The 21,496-nt window shown below is 36.7% G+C and overlaps 3 protein-coding genes across 6 annotated transcripts; 2 read left to right on the top strand and 1 right to left on the bottom strand.

The window, feature by feature from the left end:
* Positions 1–4,786: 4,786 nt before the first annotated feature.
* On the top strand, positions 4,787–6,339 carry LOC133875763 (NAC domain-containing protein 83). Its single transcript, XM_062313999.1, has 3 exons — positions 4,787–5,012; positions 5,384–5,670; positions 5,805–6,339. The coding sequence occupies exons 1-3, from the start codon at positions 4,829–4,831 to the stop codon at positions 6,081–6,083; spliced, it is 750 nt and encodes a 249-aa protein (XP_062169983.1). The 5' UTR covers positions 4,787–4,828; the 3' UTR covers positions 6,084–6,339.
* Positions 6,340–8,485: 2,146 nt separating this feature from the next.
* On the top strand, positions 8,486–10,122 carry LOC133874488 (uncharacterized). The gene is made up of 3 exons (XM_062312316.1): positions 8,486–9,278; positions 9,569–9,636; positions 9,748–10,122. Exons 1-3 carry the CDS (start codon positions 8,723–8,725, stop codon positions 9,916–9,918), a joined length of 795 nt encoding a protein of 264 aa, XP_062168300.1. The 5' UTR covers positions 8,486–8,722; the 3' UTR covers positions 9,919–10,122.
* A 341-nt stretch (positions 10,123–10,463) lies between these two features.
* Positions 10,464–19,727, bottom strand: LOC133875014 (uncharacterized). Of its 4 annotated transcripts, XM_062312980.1 has the most exons (3): positions 19,233–19,727; positions 18,882–19,092; positions 10,464–15,396 (listed from the first exon to the last, which is right to left on the bottom strand). In XM_062312980.1, exons 1-3 carry the CDS (start codon positions 19,389–19,391, stop codon positions 10,643–10,645), a joined length of 5,124 nt encoding a protein of 1,707 aa, XP_062168964.1. In that variant the 5' UTR covers positions 19,392–19,727; the 3' UTR covers positions 10,464–10,642. The 4 variants fall into 4 exon arrangements, 3 of the variants coding, with proteins under 3 accessions (XP_062168964.1, XP_062168965.1, XP_062168966.1); XM_062312981.1 differs by lacking the exons at positions 18,882–19,092; positions 19,233–19,727 and adding an exon at positions 15,913–16,307; XM_062312982.1 differs by lacking the exons at positions 18,882–19,092; positions 19,233–19,727 and adding an exon at positions 15,541–15,744.
* Between the last annotated feature and the right edge of the window lie 1,769 nt (positions 19,728–21,496).

Below are 21,496 nucleotides of genomic sequence, written 5' to 3'. Positions count from 1 at the left end.
TTTTGAGTTGTGTGATGTCTCAACATGCTATATTATGTGCTCACTAAAAGACTCTTCAAAGTATCAATCTCCCTAAACAAGACGTTAGTGGGAAAAATATTGCTTGCATCATTGTAGAGAATAGGAGAAATGTGAGACCCATGTACAAAACAATGAGTAGCTTGGGGTGCGGGTTCATAAAAGTAGACCCTATAACCTCTCTCTCTTTCTATTGAACTGTCCACGTTGCATTGCAATTGAGAAACCCCAATTATAGGGAATCCGATCCCACTAAAAAGGCAATGACTTGCAACCATGCAAAAACATTGCTACTTTTATTAAGACCATGAAGGAAGGTTTCTCAATCACCATACACGGAAAGATATATGAATAAAAGCAACATCTTCACAACGAAGAAAAGCACCAATCTTGATAAGGAAACTCTCTTCTAGTAAGGGTTTCGTGTTTTCCTAAAAAGGCATGGGCTTTCAATTTCTTTTATTCAACTCTTTAGGATCAACCAACCAAAAAGATCGAAAAAGAAAAATCATATAAATAATAGCTATAAGAAAGAAACTTTGCTCTCTAAAACACTTGCCCCTGGATTTGAAATACTGCTGCTACAAGCTTTATGACTCAGCTATCAATTCATAATCCAAGGAAAGTTATTTTCAAAAGAAGAAAAGGATTTAGAAGGAGTATAAAATTTATAAAAGCTAATCAAAGAAATAGGCCACTCCATTATTCTGGCACTCAATGAATGAGTAGTAACAATCCACATTGTATATATATAATAAAGTAAGGGTGACGTTGGAGAGTTGGCAGAGTTTGGCAAATGTTGAATTGACAGACATCTGGAATGAGTCTTACATATATGATTTTCACACTAAATATGAGTGTGTATACAAATATCATTTGCCTTTGAATCAATGGCTTTGGAATATTTTGACAGACAAGATAACACAAGAATGGCAAGAATTAATAAAATCGTGCATAATTGGGGCAATATTGTGCATATGACTATAAATCGAGCATAACTTTTACTATGAGTATTAGAATTGCGTATATGACCCCAATCTTAAAAGCTCTTTTCGACACGGACATCGTGACCACTAATCTATGCTTTGTTAATTAGAGCCTTTTTCGTGCCCTAAATCCATTTTTTTTTCCTTCCGAGTCGCTATTTTAAGTTTTTTTTTTTTTTTGGTCATTTTAAGAAGTATTTCTTTCTCATTTTAGTAGTGCTTTTATTTCCTAATTTCGCCAAATTTTTGGCAGAATCTTTATTTATTTTGTAGTTTGATTTGAAATAATTAGACTTTTTTCCATTTTTGGTAAAAAGCCAATTGCTTCAACTGTATAAGCATGTTTGAGATTGTATTGGGAAATAGAACTTTTATAGTTAAAAAGAGTTTTTGAAAAAAATATTCGTTTTCAAGCTTTTCTCAAAGTACGTTTTGACCTTTTTTAGAGTAAAAAAGTCAAAGAAGTATTTTTTTTTGAGATTTTTACCGTATATATTTTTGCTTTGCACAACTTTCTATGTACTAAAAGTACTTTTTAAGCTTTTTAACTCAATTTCAAACAGGCTCTAAGCCTAGCTTGTGGGCTTAGTTATGCACAGAGTATTAGTTCAAATTTCAGTATTTTTAGAATTATTCTCTATTTTCAATGGGGAGGATAGGGTTTTTCTCTTCCATATTCTTTATTTTTCTTTTTTCATTGGGGGAGTCAAATGGACTTTAAGATTTAGGGTCTTTTCATCTAGTTCACACCCCTTAATAAGAGAGGTTCATCACCTGGAATATTTAATTGAAATACGAGATTAATGAAAGAGACAATGTTTAAACTCATGATCCTTGCTTTGGTACCATGTTAAATCATTATTTATCTCAAAAAATTAAATTGATAAAAAATAATTAATTTAACCATTTGAATAATATTCTACTTTTCATCAAATCTCTCGATAGATACCTTCATTTACTATGGTTCCCTTGCTCAACCCTTCCTCTAAGGGGTTTCTTCTCTAACAAGTACATAATATCATACACATAAATCACAAAGAAAGAAAAAAGAAAGAAAAAACAACAACAACTTTCATTGTGTTATTTAAGTTATATGGGAATTTTTTTTTTTTTTTATTTGGCCATGCAAATTATAAATACCATTTTTTTTCTTGGATAAAGGATGTTTAGGGCATTCAATCGACTCTCACCAATGATTCCATTATTACTCATGACTTGGACTTTTCTTTAATCCAATGACATCAAAAATGAAATTGGCCCGTTGGGGTTCTCTTCACAATGTGGTAAGCAACTTTAGGCACAAAAATTAAACAAGCCTACTCAAAAGCCAATGACTTTCCCAATATAAATTCAGCAGATTAGTTAAAAGTTAATACTCAGTGATAAATAATATTTTAAAGCAAGTAAAAAAGAGAATAAAAAACGTATTGAAGAGTGTATTAAAAAAGCAATAACTAAAGTAAATAATTAATTATACTTTTTACTTTGTATTTTGCCTATTGTTGCCGAAAATTCTCTAAACATTAGAAAGCCTAACACGTTAATTGGTATTTGCAAGCATGGCAGATTGGCAGCTAAACAAATAGAAAGGGTATTTGACATTTATCACTGTGCTATGACAGCAATGGCAAGTTTAGATTAGACTAACATGCGATGCTTTAAACACTATTACTGCCGTAAAATCAGCCTATCACTTCAAAGTCTACGTCTTAACAGTCTCTAAAGCATAGAATCAATTGATACAATCCAGATTCGTTTTTGGTGTATAAAAAGTGAGATTAATTAGCCAAAAATCATCATAAATATTCATAGCAGCTGCATATAGAGCCTCGATCTGTTTAACTAGCCACAGGCACATGGTTATTCTAGTTACATAATTGACTTGAGGTCAATTTGATGTGTGTTGGAGAGCAGTTTTCCTTGTAGTAAATACCGGTTGATCTATCTGTGCCTACACAAGAAAAGAAGTAAGCAAAAGAGTTTGTCGGAGTACTGGACGAAAGAAGATAACTTTGATCCTTAAGTCAAAGGATATTCAAGCAAGAATGTGGAGGGAAAAAACAAAGAAGATAACAATAATGGTGTCTCAACTGTTTATCGTCGATTGTTCTAAAAATGACCATTTCTAAAATGTCTTGCCCTACATTCTCCCATTTTTCATCATGTCCCTTCCTAAGGAAGTGGTCATTGGCAGTTGGCCAAGTGGCGCGGAAGTGGTGAGGGAGTGGATTCTGTGTGCTAATTAATGAGTAATGATGATGAACTCGGGTTGATGGGTTGATAAAATGTCTATTAGGCCCAACAACGTGTTTTTACCGCAAATAAAAAGAGGGGTATGCAGACAAATGATATTTATATACACACTCATTTTACATGCATAAATTTCACACCTAAAGTAAATGTGTACAAATAACACGTTAAGTAAGCATGACAGCAGGTGACTTAATGGTTACTTACCGGTGACATCCAACAACCCCTTTTGAACTATCAGTTGAATTTTGGTGACCTGAACATTGAATTAACCAAACCCTCGACATCTTTTTCAAGGCCCTCAATCATTCAAATATATAATAATGAAATGCTACAGACAATTAATAACCCGTCAATTAATATTGTATTAAGAAAAGAATAGTGCTATATATTATATCTCTATCACACTTCCATTCTACTGAAAATCAGTTATCTATATCACTTCTATTCAATTGAAACAATATTCATAAGTCGTTGTTAAAAAAATAATAATAAAAAAAATTAAAAGTTGATGGATACAGTCATATTATCTATCATATCAACCTAATTATAGGATAGAAGTGTAATATTTAATATTACTCATTATGAAAGATTAGAAATTTAGGCATAGAAGAAATGAAAGAAAAATGTTAAAATATTACTTAAATGATTAATTGATTGTTTCTTATCGACTTAAACTGTGACGTCCCACATTGCAGGATGTGCTTATATGTATAAATGCACCTTTTATGACACAACGCGTTTTAAAGCCGTGATGGCCATGAACCGATCAGAACTCCGCAGTTAAGCGTGCTGCTGCGAGAGAAATCCTAGGATGGGTGACCTCCTGGGAAGTCTGGTTTGGGGGAGCCAAAAGCGGACAATATTGTGTCATTGGGGGTGGGTCATTACAAATGGTATCAGAGCCATTGCCCAGCCTAAGATGGTAGAAGCGTGCACAAGCCCAAAAGGGTTGCCGGCGGGCACTCGCTGGGATGCCAAGAATGGGGTGATCCCATGAGGGTCGCCAGTGAGGACGCTGGGTCCCAAGGAGGGGTGATTGTGACGTCCCACATCGCCTGGGAATGAGGATGTGCTTATATGTATAAATGCACCCTTTATGACACAACGCGTTTTAAAGCCGTGATGGCTATGAACCGATCAGAACTCTGCAGTTAAGCGTGCTGCTGCGAGAGCAATCCTAGGATGGGTGACCTCCTGGGAAGTTCTGTTTGGGGAGCCAAAAGCGGACAATATTGTGTCATTGGGGGTGGATCGTTATATAAACTTTAAGGATAAATGTGAATTTAATATAGTATTAAAGCTATAGTCATAAGTTGGAATGTTAACTCCATAATTCAACCTTCATTTCATAATTAGAAAAGATCTTAACTTTCTTTAATTGTCAAACACCAAATTCATCTATTTGATATTGTCCCTTCTTTTCTTTTCTTTTTTCCTGCCCCACACCTTCACCAAACCTTAAAGAAAAATCTATTTCCTTCCCCAACTGAGACTATAAAAACTAAACATGCGTTGCTTGACCTCAACTAACTTTTGTTGACAGAGGTGAAGCAGTAGGAAGAGGCTTTGATATGGACAAGTACTTCAGTCTTGCTCGGCATGGGGTAACCAGATTGCCCCCTGGTTTCCGCTTCCAGCCCACAGATGAAGAGCTCGTCTTCCAGTACTTGAAATGCAAGGTGTCCTCACTCCCATTGCCTGCTTCAATCATTCCTGAGACCAATGTTTACAAGTATGATCCTTGGGATTTGCCAGGTTGGTGATTATAACTTTGATACTCTGTTTTTCTCTGCTTCGAAATCACATGCATGTGGTAACTGCTTTAAGCTAGGTCTGATCCTGGCTTAGTGTTTAGGGATACTTCATCTCTATTCACTATCTTGGGTCTCCGGGCTTGTGTTATAGGTTTCGGGACTGGTTTAATTTGCCTTCGGGCTTTTTAATGGAATGAAAGTCCCCGTTAAAAAATAATAATAATAATAAAAAAAAAAAATCACATGCGTGCAAGCTCATACATACGCTCACTAACCACAAACAAAAAAGCTTGTTAAAAATGATGGTCACTTGGTGACATTCATAAGGTTGCATGAATCAAATCGATATAATATAAGTTTCCACATATGCAGGTGAATTGGAGCAAGAAAGGTACTTTTTCAGCCTTAAGGAACTGAAATATCGAAATGGGAACCAAACCAAACGAACAACTAATTCTGGTTATTGGAAGTCAACCGGCTCAGACAAAAAAATTGTTTCTTCGAGAAGGAATCATATGATGGGAATGAGAAAGACCCTGGTTTTCTATACAGGGAAGTCCCCCCAAAGATTTAGAACAGAGTGGATCATGCATGAATATCGTCTTGTCAATGCAGAAACTACAGCTTCCATTTCCCCACAGATAGATAACTCAAAGCAGGTGAATGTCAACCCAATTACATTCTAGGTGACACACTGACACGCATGTTTCTTGCTCAAGACAATTAAGAATTACTCATATTAATTTAGTTTCTGAATTACGAAATTTAAAAACTTTGGTTTAATTTCTTACAGGATTCTTTAGCTGAAGTGGAAAATTGGGTTCTCTGTCGCATATTTTTGAAGAAGGGAAGTATGAAAGACAATAACGTGATTATTCAGACAAGCACAGAAAACAAAGTTAAGGATGTCGGAATGGCACAGCCTAGATTCTTCGATTTTATGATGGCAAACAAGACCAATCTGGCTCTTGATTCTTCGAGTTCTTCGTCGTCTTCGAGTTCCAGTAGTGTCACCGAGGTCTCTTCAAGTGGAGCAGAACATGAAGAAGGCAGCGCCTGGAGCAGTTGTTGATCATTTCCTAGAAAAGAGCAAGCAACTATTCTTCTTCATTGATTTGTGTTTTCTATACCAATTAAAGGAAGTTGATCTTGATGAAGAGAAAAACAAAAAAAGGAAAAAAAAAAACTCCGCAAAAACAAGTACTTCAAGGGATGAGAGATTGGTGGATGTAAGAAATGGCCTTTGGCCATTGAACTTGTAAAAACGAAGCTAATTTCTTTTACTGTTTATCTAAACAAGTTCTTAGCATGGTAATGACTTTATTGCTTCAGGAATCTAGCTTTTCATATCAAAACAATATTTCATCAAAAGATTATTAATAAGATGGGAAAAAAGAAGCAAGGTATATACCAACTTCGTAAAAATAAGTTCTTTTGTGGAGAGCATCAGATCCAGAATTGCAACTAGAATATCTGCACATGGAGTTCACTTCAAGTTCTCCTCTAGTTTCAAAAGGAAGATACCTTTAAAGGAATATCCAAAAATACCTTATTCACTTGGTAGGATATCTTTGCCTTACTAGAAGTCAAAGTTCATGCAATTAATGGAGGAGGAAATCCATGAGCGGAACTAGAACTTGATGGGAGGGGGTACAAAACTTTCTAAAAAAATAAATAAATTTTGCAAGAATGATACTCATAAAAACTTTTATATTTGGGGTTTCAGCCTCTCCTGAACGTAGTTTCATCCTTGAACACATCTACGTTATCATTCTAAAATAATTAGTTAAGTTACAATTAATTGGAGATTCATTACATGAAAATTGGTATTTAGCGACAACCTAAAAGTCGTTGCTAATAATCAACAAAAATTTAATATTAGCTTCTGTCGTCGCTGATATGCCGTCCCTAGTGCGGGATTTTAGTTGTTGCGCAAATAACAAATTTTATTAGCGACGACAAGTGATGTCGTCACTAATAGTATAAATAATTAATAACTTGACACGTATTAGCAATGACATCACTTATAAATTAGGTCGGTCTCTCTTAGTAAGGAACCAATGTGAAACTTAGTACGTAGGAACACATTTCTAATCTACCCACTCATTGTGGGCAATCTATATCATGCATAAGAAACAATTTTTTTTTTTTTTTTTTTCTCCTCTCCAATATCATGGAAGTAGAGTCAATTGGTGTTTAGGTACGAATTTTGACTCTTAATGGTTCGGTGGGTGGAAGGTCTCATGGTCGAATCTCGAAATTGAAAGCACTTGGAATTATTTCCGTACCACCAGCTTTGGTGTCACTAGTGTCTTCGGTGGGATTAGGTCAGGCTATAGTTCAACCAGTTTAAGGGAGCGCCTACGATTTTTTACTGTCTAGGCCTCTTTTGTCATTAATTTCTAACGGACAGATGCTACTATGGTCGACCCCTCTTGATGAATTATGATTAAAAAAAAATATATATTAGTGTATTGAGTGTTTTTGCTCGGACATACACATAGGAGCCACAAAAAAGTGTACCATTTGTAAACAGTAGTGGTGAATTCTCTCCCCAGAATCCTAAAAACAAATTAATCCTATATATGTAGATGATGGAACTTACTCGTAAGTGGCAGCATTCATGACCAATTAAGGATTTGCATGTTTCAAACTCTATATAAAACACAAATAAAAAGTCAAAAATTTCCATGAGATGTTATATATATGGTTTTAGATTGCGATGCAGTGGTTTGAGGACGTTCTCTGTTATCCTCAAGCAACGGGGACTGAATCAAAGGTCATTATATCGTCTTTGTGCGTCTTTTGGGGGTGGGGGTGTTTGGTTATCTTACATGCTGATGTGGCAGCACGACGTGTCACTTTCAGGTCAGCTCAAAAAAATTTGCACAAATAAAGAATTTTTACGTCATTACCGAAGGGTGGCCAACCACTCCCCTTGAGCCCTTACCCACTGAAATTAAATGACTAGCCCCGCGTGAGATTTGGTGGTCAACTTCCAAATCTCTCTGATTTGGTGCAATGCAAAAAAAAGAAAAAAAAGAAATTTGACTTTGGCTAACGTGGTAGTGTGACGTGGCATTGCCATGTCAGCGTGTAAAACACATTTACGGGTATAGCATTAATCAAATCATATTTGATATTCCCCTGGGCCAGAAATGTCCCTCTCAACCGATCATTTTAACAAAACTACATTGCCATATCTCTCTCTCTCTCTCTCTCTCTCACAATAATAGTTAGAATCTAGATGTTGAAGGACCAATAGTCGGTTCCTCCGCAATTTGGGGTTCTAGCATTTCGCCAAATATATAGCGTAATATATATGCCTTTATAGCAAGCTCCTGACGTATTGTTAAAGATGTGAACATATCCTTAAAACAGGCGCTGGCATTTTCTGTCTTCTCAGTATTATGAATAAGCATATATTTGACTCTTTCCACCAGTAAAACAGGGGCCATTTTCTCCACAGGTAAAGCCATCAAAGCTGAAAGCTGGAGATTTCTAGTCGGTTATATCTTAACTTGATCGAAGATGCTAATCTCTTCGCTATTATTAACCCCAACACCCGTTAAAAAAAAAAAAGAAGAGAAAAACCAACTGTAGGAGATTTTCTATGTTGCTATTTATTGCAAACCGGCCTCTGAACCCAGCTTTCAGATTCTCAATCTCATATTTTTTCTATCCGTCTCGTCTTCCTCTGTCCTCCGTACAATGGGGTCTGGGAATTCGAAGCTCAACCCAGAAGGAGAGGCTGTTCCTGCTAAACTCCGTCCCCTTGTACGCCGTTGGTTTGACGAGATAAGAAGACGGAGAAGTTCGAACCTGTCCAAGAAAGAACTGCTCATTAATGAAGGCGTCGAAGAGTATGGAAGTTCCCAGCCTCTATCTGTACATGAAAAAGAGAGAAAGAGCATCACCTCTTCATCGGACGACAGTGTAGCATGTTCTTCAAAGGTAGAGGACGAGAAGTCGAATGCGGCACCTGTGCCTGCAGAATCTGACAAAACACGTAAAGAGCCTAAGGAGCATAAGGATGAGGAGAAATGTGAAAAACAGGATGAGAAAGATGGTACACGTAGAGAAGAAGAGAAAGAGGTCAGGGTGGTTGAGAAGGCCTTGGTTGTAGAGGAAGTGTTTGTGCTCGCGGAAGAAACAATGGAGGAGGAGGAGGAGGAGGAGGAAGGGGATGAGGATGAAAGGGTTACATTCGGATCGCCAAGTTTCAGGGTATATTGCATCCCATCAACAGAAAATAACAAGGAAGAGAGTAAGTGCTCTTGAATCTTGAATAGTGGACCCTTTTAGATTAAAAAAAAAAAAGAAAAAACAAAACAAAACATCGATTGCCATGCGTGGTCACCAGACCGATGTCACTTGACGCATATTCCGTCGGATTTAACAAAAAAAAAACAATCCTAACAAAGGAGATAAGTGAAAGGGCTTTGATAGATTGCCATGGGTGCTTGCAAATTTTTGAAGTTTAGAAAAACATTACAAATTGCATTGTAGTTTGAAGTGGCAGACAATATAAACGTGTTTTCAAATTAATGCACGCAGGCAAGGAAGAAAGCACGCACAGAAATTCAGCCAGTGGCCGAGAAAGCGTTGAGAGCAATTCTGACGAGGTACATTTATATTATGAGTTCTCTCTCTCTCTCTCTCTGTGAGATACAGACAAGCGTGCAAACACCATTACAAAATTATAATCTAAGTTTCTTTTTTATGACGTGCTTCAGGGCCAGGAGAAGAACACAAAGAAGAAAGGAAACAGAGGAAGAAGGTTGAAGAGAGCCATCAAGAGCGGACCAGTTGCTGTGAAGAATTTGTTGAACGTGACATCATGTTACCACCCAGGTTGCTCTGGCAATGACAGAGCGCGCCTTCTTGCTGAAAAAGCAGAAGGTTGATCATATCCCAAGCAAGGAAGAATGAAGATAGCTTTTCCAATTTCTTTGTGCTTACTTTTTAGCATCAAGGGCTTTGTGGTCTTCAACTCTCATTAATTCACTTGTTTACAGACGATAGAGATACTTTGAAATCAAAGATTGTGTCACTGTATAGGATGAAACCTGATTATATTTCTTCTCCACGTATTTACTGTGCTTCATTAATTTTTATTTTGTTAGAACTCCTGCTTTCTGCTTCATCTTGTTCAACATTTCTAGGGGACTTCAAAAATCATTTATCCCAATTATTTTCTTGATGAGGAAAAAATATGGTGTACAATAGATTGTGTTGACAACAAACGTAGAATTCAAATATTCAAGCAACAAGAGAAGAGATTGGAAATTATATCAAGTAAAATATTTTTCTTCTTAGTATATGGCCAATATCAACAAACATCGATCACAGGTAGAATTCTGATTGACCAAACAGTAAGATAAAAATTACAAGGGGAGCACACATTTAATAGACAGTCAGAATCAGCAATGCAGCAACAAATCCATATAAATGCAGATACCACATAATTGTCATTTAGAACAAAATTAAAAGATAAAAATGACAGACAATCAGGATCAGCAGTGCCGCAACTGATTCATTCTTGACATTTATGCTGGAAAAACTAGTAGAAACACACATTGAATGGATGAAAAACTGCAATTAAAAACATTAACCATTTGTGGCGTCTACCTAGTCAGAAGGGAAGGTAGCAGCGAGGAACTCCTCATCCTCAATGAAAATCTGCAAATTCTTGGACTTCATTAAAAACCCGACTGCTTCTTCATTAAATTCCAGAAAGAAGCCCAACTTTATCAGCTCAGAGAGGGCACCAATATGATCGCTGTTCTCCCATAACAAACCCTCTGATATTGCTTCAGAAAAATATGTGGCATATTCAATGATATTCTTATAACCACTAGACCTGTCCAGCTTTTGTGCCAAAAACTTTGAAGCCTCTCTATCCCAACGTATCATTCGGGTTCCTGTTGCTTTCACAAGTTCCCCAGAAGAAAGAGATAAGCTATAATTAAAAGTGATGGGTTCAACAGTCTCGAGGAAAGTAATATTCAGAAGCCCTTTGATAGCCTCATGCCTCGTTTCCACTTCCATTTTCATTGTAGGGCCTGCTAGAAAACCAAGGATGAGCCCAACCAGCCCTTTCTTAATCAAAACTTCCTTTGGATTCACCTGATTGAGATGAGCAACATCCACTAAGGATGATTCTTCCTTCTGCACAGATTCAGATATAGTTGGAACCCCAATTTTCCTGTAAATTTCAAGCAACTTTGTCCGAGGTAAAGAAGGCAAGCTTTGCCGAGGGTTCCAGACAAATATAGGTTGAGGAGAAAACTGCTCAAAAAGATCCTTCAGTTGGAGATCGTCAGCAATGAAAACATCACGCTTGTTGGACAGCAAGATTCCATCTGAGCCTGAACCAACAGGTAATTTCACCAAGCTATCAGCAAGAGTACTCTCAGTCTTTGCGCTCCAATGCCTCGAAACACACACCCAAAACTTACAACAGTCAGCATGTTGCAATGGGTGTCCTGAACTTTCCCAAACCTTCCAGAGCTTGCAGTAATCATCCACTGAAGGATTGTTTCTAACATGGAAAGCATTGGAGAAAAAGCTAAATAAATTTTGCTCATAGTGTTTCTCCAAAACCTGGAGCTGCAAACTGAATAGACCATCCTTGTCATGCAAAACACATTCTCTGGGGCTGACCCACTTTCCATTCTGACTTCCATCTGGGATCCAAATCCTTTTGGCAGCTTCATTGTCTGGCTCCCAATTAAACTTACTCAAGTAGTTATATATTCGAACTATAGTAGAAAATTCAAGATGGAAATCAAGGTAGCTGGCAATCAATGGGCATCCTTTTTTCACATCAACAATAACCCCTATTGCATTGAGTTCTTCTTTGTAAGACGTAATACCAGAACCATAAAAACCTTCATGTACAAAAGGTCCATCACTCTGCTTCAAATAAGAACCCCAACTGGAATCGAATAATAAACACTTGTCTGGAGGCCTATGACCAACACGGGTCTTCAACCATTTTTGGGAAACATTTTTCCAGAAATTGTCCGGAAATGAATAATTCTTATCTTGCAATAAAATGCGAATGCATTTGAGCAATGTAAGAATATTTCCAGGAGTTATGTGGGAGGGATCTTGGGGGAAATAAAGACCAGCAGCTACGAACTTCACACCATCTTTGATATCAACAATAACCCCCATCATCTTCAGCTCTTCCTTGTATTCATGAATGTCCTCCCCATAATAGTTGTCACTATCATCTATGAAAGGGAGGAGAGTAATTGGAGAAATTGATTGCCAATCTGACCCAAATAGAATACAATTGCTTGGAGATCTATAATCACCTAGCCGAGTCCGCAACCACTTCTCCTCCCGTATGTATTTCTTAAGATCTGAAGGAAACTTATATTGAGTGTCCTTTAGCTGTCTGTAACATGACAAGAAAGACAAAGCATTTTCTTTTCTCATGGAAGGTGCTTGCTGCTTGAAACTTTGAGCAAATACTTTGACCGCCTCCTCAAAATCCACCTTCACCCCTGTTTGCTTCAACTCGTTTTTGTAAGAGAAGATGCTGTTTCCATAAAAACCACCATCAATCAATGGGAAACCTCCGAAAACCTGTAGGATGCAACCCCATTGTGAGTCAAACAAGAAGCATTCTCCTGGAGAATTGTAACCGATATTTGTCTTGAAGCATTTCACGCATTTCAATGCCTCAATGAGTTTGTTGGATGATCTTAAACGACGTACACATTCCAGGATCAAAAGAACAGCCTCAGCTGTCAGGGAAGTCAAGCGTGAAGACGACCTCAAGTTGTCTACAACGAGGTTGTAACTTTGACAGAATCCAATTAACACACCAAGCAACTTGAGTTCCTCTTTAAAAGCAAGGATTTCCTCCCCATAGTAATCTGTATCAATGAAAGGGATGTCACTGATTTGTGATGCAATTTTCCATTCACGATCAAACAAAACAGATTCAACTGGAGACCTTTTACCACATTTTGTCCTTTGCCATCTTTTTTCTTTGACACTGTTGATGAATTCCTCAAGAGGAAGAGATTTTTTCCGCAAGAATCTGATGAAACTAAGGACAGAAAGCACGTGGTATCTAGTCAAAGTGGAGGAATCTGCAAGAGACATAAGATGCTTCCCAATGTAGTTACATGCTTCCCCATACTGAAACATGACTCCAATTGTCTTCAGCTCCTTCTTATACTCAATTATTCTATCTCCATAAAAACTTTGATCAATCAATGGAATATCAACAAGCACTGATCCATTCTGCAAAATGTTTCCCAGTGACGAGGCAAGCATGAATGACTGAGATGGTGGCCTGTAGCCAGAACAGCCATTGGCAGTAATTTTGAGCCAGCTACCTTCCTTTATGCATTTCAAGAAGTTATCTGGAATGCCAGTTGATCTAAGTTTCAGGTTTTGAATCCAATCCAACAACAAGAATGCATTTTCACTGGTAAGTGGTGCAGAAACAGCAGGAATTGCAGCATTTGGAGGAGATATAAAAGGGATATCAGAAGCTGCAACATGAGTTTTAAGGAACTCTAAGAGCTGTTTTCCAGAAGTCAATTTACCTGCAAAATGGCCTGGATGCAAGTAGTCTTCTCCTAACTCAACATAGCCTTGACCTCTCCATGGATTCGAACGAATCAATCCCACCCATTTGCTTCCATTCGCAGGGACAAGAACCCCTTTCCTCTGGGTCGTTATATTCCCATAATTATCTACGAGCGGCATAGAAAGACACAAATTATCCACCTCCGATTTTGAAAGAAGATTCTTCGAGAAAGAGTGATATAAGAAGTTAACAAAGGCAACAGCAAGCTTCCGGTCTTTTTGGAGATAATCAATTAGGTGAACTGCATAGTCATATACTTTAACAACACTAATCTTCACATGAGCTTGAAGCCATTCCCACACCGTCAGCCTCTTAGAGAAGGAGGAGATAGCTTCTTGAGTGCTTTTAGGTACAAAAAAACGATTGCCCACACATCTGAATTCCCTGTTGGATTCAATCAGCCATGACGCCAGATGATACTGTTGTGATAGGGAAACCAACCTCCGCCGGTTCCCAGGTATGCATTCATTTATGCTGCACAAAGACGTATCCCCATGAGGACCCACATATTTCATTAGTGGTATATTCCTGATGTCGGAGCAGTCAAATTTCGACGTCCAATTATCAGCAACAAATAGTAAAATCTTCAGATACAGCTCCTCTGACACTCCTGCAACGAGATTAGAACTCCCAATGCACTTCGCATACCAGTTGTTATTGACTGGCTCCACTCCCAAGAAACTCAATACGTGATCATACTCCTTTCTGTCAAATGCAGAACTCAAAATATAATTTCCATGTGACGAGAGATCGAGCAAACTCACCCCTTGATCCTTCGCCTTCTCCAATATCTCCCAGAAAGCAGGCATAAGCCTACTAACTTCGCAAGGTTTATGAAAGAATTTCTGCTTTGTGTACGACTCACTTGGAACAATATTTTCTTGTACAAGCTTTGCTTTGATCGACTCCCTCACGATATTCAACTCTGGATAAGAAGAGTTGTTGACAGGAATGAACTTGAACATGGGAGCCAAACTAGATACTGGAGCATCTTCTGAATTTTTTACAAGAGAGATCAAAGCATTGATAAAAGCAGAGGGCACATTGTCAAGAATCCCTTTGTTCCACTTGTTGTCCAAGAGGATCGTTTCCCTTGATGATGCAAGAAGAAAATCTGCCTGGATTATGAAGGGAAAGTTAGTGACCATCTCTGTCGGAAGAAATGCATAGACCCCAGGTGAGCTCATCTCTCTGTTGAGACGCTCATCAAAGGGAAAAGCCAACGTGATCACCAAGTCTTCTACTTCCATTCTCCTTTCCACTTTGTTTTCTTGCCTGACAGGAAACTTCTGTTTCCACATGTAGTAACGGCAATCGTTGTAGGACCCCTTATCCTTTTCCTCGGCTGAGAGATGGAGTGTGTAGGAGTCAGCATCAATGTTCTTCTTCGTCACAAAGTCAGTCTCACTCGTAATAGCTATTGCACTGACAGTATTGAGTCTACAATCCTTATTATGTTCCCTGACAGAAAGCCGCTTTATCTTTGCAAGGAACAACAGAACTTCAGGATGAATGCTAGAGAGCTCGTCCTTCACGGGTTTGACCTTATCGGGCTTCAGAGGTAAGACTATTGTTGTCGTTGGAAGAGTATTTCCAGAACCATAGATTTGTTTTATGTCAGAAAGAGTTGGGTTTTCCTCCACCCATTCAGGCACAATGTACCCAAGATTGCAATGTGGGCAAGGCTCTTCGTTGAACCGAATCTGATACCCATTGCTGAATATGTATGGCTGAGCAGTAACCAGAAAGACACTCTTGAACCCAATTCCTGCATATCAATTAGAGAATAAGTTAACTAGATCGTCAAGAACATACATCAATATCCCTCAAATGTTTTGTTTTTTCCTTTAAAAAAAGCAGGCCTAAACATATCTAAATTTTAACAGATCCACAAATTGAAATTTGAAATTACCTAAATTCGAATTAATCTCATCGTGCATCACAAGTTGAGGCAATAAATTAATTTTACAACTTCAAATATAAAAGCTTTTTTTTCTTTAACCATGCGAAGGTGTTCGGTGTGGTAGAGCATGTACTTTTTTGTCTGGACAAGTAAAATTTCATCAAATAGAAAAGAGAAAAATACAAAAAAGGAGGTGAGACACCTTAATAAAGACCCAAGTACAAACATTATAGTGCAAAATACAACCTTACAACGTCTGGGAATGGACCAAATAAATGGTGACCAATAGATTCTTCGCACACAATCCCACAAAAATACAAAAAAGGAGGTGAGACACCTTAATAAAGACCCAAGTACAAACATTATAGTGCAAAATACAACCTAACATTTGGAAATAGACCAAATAAATGGTAACCAATAGATTCTTGGCACACAATCCAAGAAAGAAGCAGCTAGGAACAATAGTTTCGGGACTGAAGCCACCGTACATAAGCAACAACACAATATCCGTCGAGGGAAGTGCTCGACGGAGGATGCTTAGAGGATAACGTAAGATTTGCAATTGGATCTGCGTCTAGATCTAGGATTCTCCGTAGGCTAAGGTTGGGCATCGGATAAGGAGATGGAGAGGAAGGGGTGGATTGACAAAAGGCAAAAAAAGGGCCTAGGAAAGGGGCATCACTGGAAAGAGCGAAGGTCGATGACTCTAATAGGGATGCACGTGAGTAGAGGAGAGGGGGGATGCACGATAGATCTGCCTCCCAAGATGCTTACAAAATGTGTGAAAAAAAAAATATACAAACCTTAGCTAAAACTCACAGTTGAAAACTGGCTATATGTGAATGATACCCAATAGCTTAAATACAAATAGTTTAAGATTGCCCTTAATCAATGTGGGACACTTAGGATCAGAACATATTACCCCGTTCCATAGCCGATATTCATGGCGACTCACTCTATTAACACTGACCCAATGGTAGCACACTCTCTTTTAGTGGTTCCACTCACTTATCAGTATTCATTAACTTTACACTATGTCCATACGTAGTATCAAGCTACTTTGAGCCTATAGGTTGTACCCTTTGTGACTCAAACACAAAGCCGCAACCCATTTGATCTCATATTCGACATGGTACCGGCTCCGATACCAAATAATGCAAATCTCAGGTACAACTCACCTTTCAAAACCAGCTTGTAAGGGGAAGATGCCCAAGAATTTATATACAAATGGTTAAAATTAGTTTTAAGCAATGTAGACACTTAGGATCGTTAAAAGAGAAAAGGAAAAAAATAAAAAGGAGGGAGAACAAGGAAGAAGCCATGGCTAAACGATAGAGGGTCTGCTTGCTAACAATAAGTTCATAAGATATAAACTTATTGTTTTGAATTTATTCGTAATGCTTTGCTACAAATACAAGATCAATGAAATATTAATCTATCTACACTCAAACAAGATAATCTTACCTTTATTAAGCTATTAATGAATAGCACAGATTACAAAGGGTTACAAATTTTAGTCATGGTATTTATTTTAGGAAAAATTGCTAAATTGGTTCAAGTCATTTTCAAACTGCTTCTTGTAGTTTCAATTTTATCTTATTGCTCATTGTACTTTGAACTACTATGAAATAGATATTTCAATCCAATTATGTATAGATTCCTTCAATTTTTCTCATAGAAAATTTTCAAAATTACAATTATACCCAAAAAAAAAAAAAAATTGATGGGTTTGCAAGGGGCTTCCATCCCACCTGCAGCCGTAACCCACCCATGGAGAGTGCAGGCCTCCACCAACCCCTTGTTAGACGAGAGGTAGAGGGAACTAGGAATTTAACACTAGGGCATTGAATTTTTTTAATTTTTTTTTTTTTTGGGGGGATAATCATTAATGAAGTTAAAAAGAAGACCTGATATATATATTGCAAATTTAAAGGATAATTTTTATTTTTATTTTTGTGTAAGGGGGCCATGGCCCCTGTCAGCCGGCTCTATATAGAAATATTAATAAGTTTTTTTTATTAAAAAAAAAATTGAAGGCTTAATTACAGTAAATATTCTTTAATTAAGGCCCTTAACATAATTTAATTCTTCAACATTTCATTCTTGAAATAAGTCTTAAAAATTGATAGTATTAAATAAGATAATTAAATAATATTAAAGACATTCTGAAATAAAACCCATTTTATAACTTTAAACGTTCTATTATTGGAAATAATGGAGAAAATGAAAAAAATAATAATATATTCAATTATGTTGTGGGTAGAAATTTTTTGGGCCTTGTGATGAGCATTGAGCAGCCAAAATTCCAATCAGAATTTAAAAAGACAACAATTTTACATCCCAAAAAGTGAGAAAATAAATTTTTAAATAAAAATATAATATTATAATTATTATTATTTTTTTTTTTAACGAAAAAAGCCTCACTTAACCTTGTCCCCCACCCCCCCCCCACCCATCCGCCATTAGGGAGGTAGTCGACCCCTCATCTGTGAGGTGTGGACGCTGCCATCTCTCATAGAGGCCACCCACCCGTCACAATTAAATCCGTGACAAATGTAGGCTATGGCCATTACCCTCCTCATGTAGGCTATGGCCATTATCGTAACTTTTTTTAGAACTTCGTAAAAAAGTTGCGTCTGAAAAATAGACGGAATCGATGTAAAACTATTCAGAATCACCTAAACAATTTTTTAATTTTTCCTTTATTTAATAGAATGAAAAATAAGAATAAATTAATCAAGTAGTTCGTAAATAAATTCGAGCTTCTCAAAAAATGAGTGAGCCAAACTTGAATATGTAATCTAGTTTAGTGATAAACTCGAACTTAAGTTTAGCTCATGCTTGAAGCAAAGGTTACAGAAACCAATTTTGAATAGTTCGTCTCCACAAAAGTCGATAAAAGCCTTATAGATAATTAAGTACTTGTTGGATGGGTCTAAGCAAAATTAACTGTAGTGCTGAAACTCAATCTGTAATCTTATATTACTTATTAAAATGTTTTTAATTATGAATTTTACTTTGATAATTTTGCAGGATGAGTAATGCTTTTTTATTACCCTTTGATTTTACCCCCTGCTTCGGCTTTTTTTTGGCAGTTTTGTCAACACATATCTTAAATTGTAAGAATTTTGGATGTTGGGCTTAAATTAATCACTCAAAATTTTATATTTGTGTTCTGTCTTCTTTCCAAATCAACCAAATTAAAAATTAATTAATCAAGTATTATGGTCAGTAAATTAAACCAAATTATGAGGTCCTCCATGTTTGACAAATTCGAATGACAATGGATACATGAAAGTGTGCATCGTATAAACAGTACTTTAGGGAGAGTAGGTGAAAGAAGTACGTACCTTTCTCTCCAATATAACCGCGTTTCCTGTTGCCTTTCTTGGTGGAGCGACCAACACTGCAAATGGAGTCTATATTTTTGGAAGAGAAACCTTTTTCATTGTTGAAAATCAGCAATGTCGCTGGAGCTCCCGTGGCCGTAATGTCCTGAGAAGTTATGATGAACTCAAGCGATGGATCCACACCCTCCAAGTAATTGTTGTCTTCCGCATTCTGATAAACAAAATTCACCATTTCTAATGAGTGAGGAACCTCCAAGCATATACATATATTACATCGATCATCAATAACCCGTAAGAAAGCAAGCAAAAATGCAAACATATATAGAGTAGTGTGAGTCGTGAGAGAAAGACCTGAATGAGTTCCATGAGGAAGTGGACATCCTTGGCATAAAGTTCAGCAGAGAGGTTCTTGACGGCCTGGTGAAGATCCTCCGTCAATGGGTTCTCTTCCCCTCCAATAGAAAACTTTTTTTTACGTATCTCCTCTATATGTTCTCTCGCCGTCTCCATATCCGTACGTTACAAAAACCCGCACACAGAAAACCAAAGCGCACACGCAAAAAACCAGATCTTAGCTTAGCGAGAGAGTGAAAGCAGAGTGACAGGGCATTGAATGAAACAGACAGAAACGCATATATCTATAGAGAGAGACGCTGAGAAAGCTTGAGGAAGAGGGTATACACTAGTAATTCTCAACGAAGTCAAATAAAGGCCGTGGGATCAAATCAATGTACAGAGAAAGAGAGAGAGAGATGAAGGAAACGGTCTTAGGACTGTACAGAGAGTCGGAAAGGGGGCTTTCCATGAGCTTTGGATGCAGGAAGCTTAACGAAGAGGGTAAACTTCTCAACGAAGCTAACTATTTTTATATATTGGGATTGTACAGAGAGCTTGTGAGAGAAATGGAGAGAGATTCAATAAGAAAAAGGGCTTATACGGAGGAAAAAGGGTAGTGGGGAGTGTACGGAAAGTTAGAAAGTGGGGCGTTGCATGAGCTCTCTGATTCGACCACCGGTTCTTTTTCCAATGAAAGTGAAATTCTAGTGGAAGACCGAAGACGACGACTCTGCTTTTATTTTTTTCAATAAATTTTATTTTCTTCGTTGAATGCGAGAAAAATTCTTTAAAAATTCCCTTAAATCAGTTTTTTTTTTTTTTTTTTTTTTTTTTGACTAGTCTGTTTGAATGTTGAATTTTTTCAAATTAAAATTCAATTAAAATTTACTGTACAAATTACAAAATTTAACTTTGTAAAATAAATTTTAAAAAAATTAAATAAAATATTATTTGTTTTTTAGAAAAATAATGAAGAATCATAATCCAAGTCTATTTCCAAACGGACTATTAAATCAATTCTTATTTTCTTAAAATTAAGGGAATTAAAATTTGTAGTCTAAATCTAGTTAAGTAAAAGTAATTTTCTTAATATTAAGTTAATATAACTTCTTTTCTCTAACTTTTATTTGAAATATTATTTAAATGATTTTTATTTTCTTTATTTTTCTCATTGCATTTAATTTAAATAATATTTAAATGGTATAAAAAAAATAATAAAAGAAGGTTACATTATTTAAATGGTTTCTATTTTCTTTCCTTTTTTTTTTCATAGCATTTAATTTAAATAATATTTAAATGAAAGAATAAGAGAAGTTATTATTGTAGAGTTTATTTGAATATAAAAGCAAAAATAGTTTGATTCCTAACATTAAAAGAAAATCTAAAGGAAGCTAATAACTTGCTGCTAGTGCTCTAAAGACTAATTTTTATTATCACATCATTAAATTGTATAACAATCATATAGTAGTTTACACAAAATGATCAATTTCAAAAAGTTGAAAAATGTTATGAAACTCATCAAAACGATTAAATTGGAAATTCGAAAAAGATCTGGAACCCTCTTCAATGTCTTCATGGGTATGGTAAAATAAAGATCATTTGTAAAATTAGCCCCTTCGGATTGATAATGTAAAGTTTTAGGAAAATTATATTACAACCTCCTCGTGTACCATTAAATTTATGGGTTCTAATATAGGTTTCACAAATTTAATGGTAAATTTGATCATTAGTTGTATAAAAATCTGTAAAAGATGCATGTGTGCCATTTTTATTTTTATTTTTTTCATTGACCAATAGAAGGCAACAATCCAGAGTGCTCCTGATAGCCAGCCAAAGAATTATCCAATACTTGAAAGCCATTTTACTAAACCATGCTCCATTTTGCTTCATGATAAATAAATCAGGCTTCAATTGTAGTTGTCTTTCTCCAAAAACAAAAAATTATAGTTGTCAAACTTTAAACCTTTCTATAGGCCTAAGTGCCTAACCTCTTAGTACATCAATACTTTACTTCAATTTCAATGCTTCATTTGAGCTTTTGTAACCAGCTTTTGTAACCAAGTTTGAATCAAAATTGGATTAATTAGTTTAGAATTTTAGTGGCCACAGCCCACGTCTATTTGGCAGTTGGGCAACTTAGATTGGAATGTAACCGTAGTATGTTAAGGTGGATCGGAATCCCTTACAACCAAAATCCTGGAATCCCCCCTCCACTTTGAATCGGGCAGGGTTCCATGAGAGGGCCTTGATAGCCGAAGGAGCTCTCCTGCCCGAATAGA

Source organism: Alnus glutinosa, chromosome 8, assembly GCF_958979055.1.
Source record: "Alnus glutinosa chromosome 8, dhAlnGlut1.1, whole genome shotgun sequence".
Taxonomy (NCBI): domain Eukaryota; kingdom Viridiplantae; phylum Streptophyta; class Magnoliopsida; order Fagales; family Betulaceae; genus Alnus; species Alnus glutinosa.
The sequence above is the reverse complement of the archived record's forward strand: the minus strand, read 5'-3'. Positions and strand labels throughout refer to the sequence as shown.